The 7,119-nt window shown below is 43.4% G+C and overlaps 1 protein-coding gene across 1 annotated transcript in view; it reads right to left on the bottom strand.

The window, feature by feature from the left end:
* Positions 1–687: 687 nt before the first annotated feature.
* DPF3 (double PHD fingers 3) overlaps positions 688–7,119 on the bottom strand; it is a 195,675-nt gene continuing 189,243 nt past the window's right edge. Inside the window, exons 11-12 of the mRNA XM_007454738.1 lie at positions 1,291–1,372; positions 688–758 (exon numbers count right to left, since the gene is read on the bottom strand). Of these exons, the coding sequence (XP_007454800.1) occupies positions 688–758; positions 1,291–1,372 (153 nt within the window). The remainder of the gene's footprint in view (positions 759–1,290; positions 1,373–7,119) is intronic.

Below are 7,119 nucleotides of genomic sequence, written 5' to 3' on the forward strand. Positions count from 1 at the left end.
TCCGTCCACCCCTCAGGGCCTCGCCCTCCCTCCCCAGCCGCATCAAGAGATCGCCCTGGCTGTGGATGCCACTGGGTATCTGCTGGGTAAGCAGCTCTTCCTCTTCACAGGGACCAAGGAACAAGGAGGGATTTCAGGGCTCCATCGTCTAGACAGCCTCTAGGTTTCGAGTCTAGAAGTTTCCAGCGGGGCTTGTAATAAATAAAAACTTCTCCACAGCCCTTTGCTCCTCTGCTGGGTTCAGGATGAAGAGGCTAAGCTGGGGGCAGGGAGGCTGTGCGAAGATTTCTTGGAACACGATAGATAGAAAACACCAAACCACGCATGAGTGACTGATGGGTGGTCACAGAATGGGGCCAGTGGCTCCTTAAATGGGAACCGGCGAGAGGGCCGCAGTGCTAGGGTAGATGTGAGGGTGTCCACAGGGCTGTGGCTGGGGTCCTCCTTCAAAAGTTTACGATCTTTCTGGCAGAAACAGGAGGGGCTGGCTGAAGAACGGAGACCTGTGTGTCGGAGTTAAGCGGATGTCTCACCCCCTCGGTTCCACGTGTCCACGCCCTCTGTGGTTACTGATGTTCCTTACAGTTGGTCTGTCTGGAAATACGGGAGTAGGGGCTCGATCTGGTTTGAACTAGGCTCTGCTTCAGCCTCTCTGGCGGCAAAAGCCCCATTCTGTGACCTGGGGCCCTAGGCCTGGCAGCCGAAGGCCGAGGCTTTTTCTTTGAGCAGTTCCCAGCATAAGTGGCAGCTCCAGCTCCCTACAAGAAATGAGATGGCATCACTAGCAGCCCCTCCCCCAAACCTCAAGCCCCACCCCTTGACCCTAACCTTCTTGTAAGCCCTGTTTTAGTTTGACTTTCACCATTCAGAGGCCGAGTCCCCAGTTCTGAAAATGTGCTGGAGTCTGTCGCTCAGCCGCTCGGGGGAAACAGAAAGTGCTCAGAGATGATTGGCTGAACTGCAGTGAAGACCCTCCCTCCTTGGCTGTGCCTCTTAACCAGGAATCACCGGGTCTGGACCACTTCCTCTAGAAGCTCACACCTGCCCCACCCTCTCAGCCATATGTCTGGGAAACATCCCCTTGGCCCTCAAGTTGAAATTTCAGCTGGCTGAGCTGTGCCTCAGTTTCATCATCTGTAAAATGGGAGTGGTCATACCTGCTCCGAGGTGTTGTGACGATTAAATGAGACAAGACACGGAAAGCCCTTAGCACAAGGCCTGCACATTAGTGAGGGCTCAGTAAGTGGTAAAAGTAGCTGTTGTTGTTATTGTTGACTTCATCACCATTACCTTCTGGGGGCTCAGCCACCGGGGGATTCAAACAGTACATGTGGTAGCCGCGGTCACAGTCATCACAGAAGAGGAGCTGGTCCTGGTGGAATGCAGAGTAGGAGGAGAGGAGGAAAGTTTGAATTATTTAGAACCAACATCTGGCCCCCACCTACTCCGCCTGCCTTATTTCCATTGATCAACTTCCCTGGACGCCCCTTTCCAGGCCCCATTTAGTGTCCTCACTGTCCCTTGAACATGCCTTGTGCTTTGCCCACACCTGGAATTTCCCCCTCTGTCTCCCAAACTATGCGCATCCTACTCCCACTTAAGAGTTCCGCTCAAACCATAGCTCCTCCAAGAAGCCTTCCTAGACCACCACCTCACACCCGAGCTTAACGGGATTCTTTATCCTTCTGAACTCACATAGCCAATAATTCTGCCTCCATGAGGGCGGAAAACTAATTTCATGCATTTCTGTGTTCTCCAGGATGATTGCCTAGTGCATAGAAAGTACTTTCAATGTTTGCAAATTTTAATTGAATTCCTCTCAACCTCACTCTTTCCATTTGTACAATGGGCAGCAACCATACTTGCTGGTAACATCCATAACACCTCAGAACTTTTTCAGGGTTTCATTATGCAAGTTTAGAGAAATGCAAGTGATGTGATGCCACCTTTCAGCTCTCAAAAGCCTCTTCGGGGGCTGGAGGCTGGAGCCAGATGAGAACAGTCCCCTCCAGTGCTGTGGTTAACTTCCAAGGACACAGTAGGCACCTTTGCTCCTGCAGTCCCCTCTGCCTGGAGACTCTCCCAGTGCCTGATCCCTTCTCTTCTGGACCATTCCCTACCCACCCTTCAAGTCTTCAGACACTTCTCTTCCACAAAGACTTCACTAATCTTCGTCAAATGGAATTTCTCTGACCCCTCTTGCATCCTCATAGTACTTTCTCTTCCTTAGGACATTTAATTGCACTTTTCTTTATGCTACAAAGCCTGGCATGTGGTAGACATGTACACCCAGTCCATTTGGAACATGCCTCGTTTCTCCACTCCTTTATAGATTGCAAGGCCCTTGGGGCAGAACCTTGTCTTACTCATCTCCGCATCTCCTTCAGAACTTCCTTGCACATAGTAGCTACTCAGTAAGTGTTTGTGAGCTGGTCCCCATTCTCCAGGTTCAGCCCTGTTCTATTCAGTGACCTTTGGGCCTGCTTTGATGGCTTATAAGACGTCTGCAAAGTTAAGTTCTGTATCAAATCTCACCCTGGCTCTCACCAGTGTAGAGATCCTAGAAAAAGTAGATATAGAAGTTGAAAACCCCTGTGAGCAAGCAGTGGGGCAGGAGAGATCATGAATGATCTTTTTTTTTATATCACTCTAAGACCTTTCAATAGGACAATGGGAAGCTTTCGAAGAGTTAGCAATAGAGGAATAACATGGTCAGACTTGCAGTATAGAAAGATCTCACTAGCTGCTGTATAAGAAAAGATATCCAGGTGGAGAGAGATTGGTTCTTGAGGCTGGAAGGCCACTTAGGAGGCTACTATAGTCGTCCAGGTAAGAGATAACTTATGATGGTGGCCTGAACTAGGGTTGTGGCTTGGGGGAGAGAAAAGGGGCTTGCTTCCATCTGAGAGTCATTGATTAGATGTAGAGAGTGATAAGGAAGAAATCAAGGATGGCTTCTAGGTGGTGGCTTGGTCGGCAAGCCAAACGATGTAGCCATCCACTGAGGCGTGGGCAGAGGAGCAGACCTGTGGGAGGCAGAGGGCAACCTCAGCTATGAACATGATCTGTAGGTCTACAGATCACCTGGTGAGGATGCCTGGAGACAGCTAGAGGTCAGGAGAGAGGCCTGGGGGTAAGATATGGACTGGGGAGTCACTGGTGATTAGATGGCACTGGAGGTCCTGGGAAGGGAAGCCCAGAGTACGTGAGAGCAGATGTCTTTGAACTTGTGCTCATGGAGGGGTGTTCATGAACTCCTAGAAATTATATGCACAACTCTGTGTATAGGTACAGAGGTACATTTTTCTGAGCAAAGGGTAAATCCATAGCTTTCGTTGAATTTTCTGAAAAATCAAAGACTCAAAAAAGTTACTGAGGAGCAGGCCAAGAATAGATCCTTGGGGAACACCAAAGCTAAGGCCCAGGCAGAGAAGACAGAGACTAAGAAACAGCAGTCAGAAAGGTAGGATGAAAACCAGAACAGTGTGGTTTACTCCAAAAGAGTTACACCATTATTGTTGGAGCTGAAATAAGCTAAATGACAATATGATTTAGGGATAATACAAGGAGAAACCAGTCAGGATAGGGACAGGAAACAGGGAGGGACTTGTGAGAAACAGTATTATTAATATCTGAAATACATTGATAACTCCTACTCTAGTGCTGACACAAGAAATACAAGGAGGTAGAATATCCTAGATTGGACTTTCCCAAAGGGAAACCAAGGCATCTGTGGGCTTAAATGTCTCTTTCATGGGTTGATCATTGTCTAGCACCATATTCTCTTCTTTTCCATTTGCTTCTCAGATAATTGCCAGCCAAAACCACCAAAAAACCCCCAGCTCATGCGGACCCCCATGAGAAACACAATTTAAGGACATCTTACTCCCAAGTAGTCAAGAACCAGAATTCACCTATGGCTACAGTTCCAGTAGAATGGGAATCCCTTTCTGGGATGTGCAGGGTAAAGCCCTGGCTATGTGAGAGGAACCCCCTATTGCCCAAGCAGCCTCACTCCTTGATTCCTCCCCTAAGGTTCTGCCAAGTCAACAAAAAAACTCTACGTTAACACTATTTGTAAAGCCAAAGACCAGAATCAACCCAAATGTCCATCAATAAAGGACTGGTTGAATAAACTAATGAAGAGCTATGCAACTGTAGGAAGGAGTTAAGATTATGTCTATACATTGCTGTGGAGTAACCTCCAGGATATTCAGTGAAAACACAAAGTAAAGAAAACAGGTATATCTTTCCACCATTTTCTAAGAAAATGCATCCACTTTCTTATGGATTCATGTGCACATACACGTTTCCATTTAACAAAATAGAAAGATAAACCATAATTTTTTTAAATGGTCCTATAAGCAGAATGTAAAAGAGGTAGGGATAGAAGTTAGATTTCTTTGAACATACCGTTTATTTTAAAAATTTGACTCTGGAGCCAGTAAATATTTTACATGGTCATAAAGCAAAATTCACAGGGTAACTGTCACTAAACAAAAAAAAGAAAGAAAAATGAAACAAATGAATCTAATCATGTACTAGTTGGTGGCATAACCACACAGAAAGAAACTATTCCAAGTGACTTGGAAACAAGTAGTTGGACTGTACCTCCTCAGTCAAATATATCTCAAGGACAAAAACAAGTGCAAATATGCATATACATATACATACATATATATATTTCTTTTCAGCAATCATATTAGCGTTGTTAATAGTGGAATTGATATTCTATGTGTGTATCAAATGAGTGGTTATGTTGGCAATGAGAAGCAAAAATTTTGACATGGTTAAAAGAAAATACAGATGTAAGAGTGATAAGGTTAAGTAAAAACCCTATAATTAGTTCTGGCAATGAATTGAAAGTATCAGTGTAAATTCACAGTGTACTTTATCTTTAAAACAAGCAAAACCTATTTTCTAGCTCTGTCCATTGAAAATGCTCCCAAACAATGACTACTGCAGTAAAAATTAGCACCCCATCACCCATATTATATCTTCTAAAAACCATTGCCCACTAAAAGGAAACAGGAGTCATTGGAGAAATGGCTGATTCCAGGTCTGGAGCATGAAATGTATAAGTACCGTTACATATTGGAAAGTAAGGAAACAAATACTACTGAGATAGGGACTTCCCTGGTGGTCCAGCGGTTAAGAATCCGTCTTGCAATGCTGAGGACGCCTGTTCGATCCCTGGTCGGGGAACTAAGATCCCACATGCCGCGGGGCAACTGAGCCTGCATGCCACAATTACTGAGCCCGCTCTCTCTGGAGCCCCTGCGCGCTGCAACAAAAGATCCCGTGTGCAGACCTGACGCAGCCAAAAAATAAGTAAATATTAAAAAAACAAAAAACAAATACTACTGAGGTCATGTCAGACGGACTCAGGATCCAAACTGTGTTCCCACTAGAACAAAAGTGGGAACACAGTCCCAAAGACGGGACAATTTTAACTGTAATGGATTGAAATAAATCAAGTATGTATAAATCCTCGAGTCCATAAAGATATTATTTTTTAAAAACTTTGTCACTTTTGTTAGATGATAGGGAAACATCCCATCACTTTTTAATTTATTATATTGAAATAATTTTAGTCTTAGAGAAAAGTTGCAAAAATGATACAGAGTTTCTGCGCACACTTTACTGAGCTTCCCCTGAAGTTAACATCTTACATTACCACAGCACAATCATGAAAAGCAGGGAATCACCATTGCCATTAGCATGACACTATTGATTAATCTGCAGACCTCACCTCATTTGAATTTCACCAGTTTTTTTTCCCCACTTAAGTCTTTTTCCCCAGGATTCAATTCAGGATCCTACATTCCATTTAGTTGTTAGGTATTCTTAGTGCCCTGAATCTGTGACAGTTCCTTGATTTCTTTGTCTTTCATGACTTTGACACTTTTGAAGAGTCCAGGCCAGTGATTTCGTAGAATGTCACTCAGTCTGAGTTTGTCTGATCTTTTTTCCATAAGAGGAGATCTTCTCAGTGCATCTTATGGGGGGCACGGACACCAATGTATCTTATTACTAGTAATGTCACTCTGATCCTATAGTTAAGGTAGTATAGTATCTGTAGTGTAGTTTTTCCACGGTAAAGTTATGGTTTTTCCCTTTGTAACATATTAATAAGTAATCGGGTAGGGGAGATACTTTGAGATCAAGCAAATATTCTGCTTCTCATCATACTTTTGCCCGCTAATTTTAGCATCAATTGATGATTCTTGCTTACAACAACCATACCATGATGTTTGCCTACTGGTGATCTCCCTCTTCCCTCTACATTTATTAATTGTAATCCTGCTCTAAGGAAGAGTTTACCTCTTCCCCATTCATTCATTAATTCATTCACTTATTCAATTTTTAAAATGTTAATATGAATATTTATTTTGTCTTTGGGTTATAATCCAATACTATCATTATTTACTTTGTTGCTCAAATCGTTCCAGATTGGGCCATTAGGAATTCCTTCAAGTTGGCTCCTGTGTCCTTTACCAATTTTTTAGCACCTCCTTACTTTCTAGTACCACAGGAGGCTCCGGCCTCCTCTCACATTTCCCCAGCTCCAGCTATTTCTCCAAGAATCCCTGGCTCCTTTTACTGGAGAATGGCATTTAGAAACCAATATCTGGGTGCTATGGGTCCTCATTGCTTCTGGGTTGTCATTGCTTCTAGGCCCTTACGACAGAGTTAGGAAATAAATGTACGTGTAGGTGCACATCTATATTTATTTCTGTATTTATCCACATGTGTGTGTACATATAAATAATTATAGATATATAGTATATAAACAAAATATATTATATTTAAAAGCATAAATTCATACTGATACCCCCTATTCCAACCCAGGACCACAGGGTTCAGTCTAGCCTTCCCCCTTTATTTGATTTTTCTTTCTCGGACATTGGGAGACCTGGCTCTCATTATTCACAATATATAGGCATCAGTTCAGACCTGCAGACACATCAAGTAGTTTCAGAATGACTAACTCACATGCCTGTGAGAAACAAATTTACTAACTAGCATATAATATGTGTATAGTCATTTCTGTCTTTAGCCTTAAAATACACAGTCAAACACTACTTTCCAAAGTTATCTAGGTTAATTTTTTCTTTC

This window comes from Lipotes vexillifer, unplaced genomic scaffold (genome assembly GCF_000442215.2).
Source record: "Lipotes vexillifer unplaced genomic scaffold, Lipotes_vexillifer_v1.1 scaffold1495, whole genome shotgun sequence".
Classification (NCBI taxonomy): Eukaryota; Metazoa; Chordata; class Mammalia; order Artiodactyla; family Lipotidae; genus Lipotes; species Lipotes vexillifer.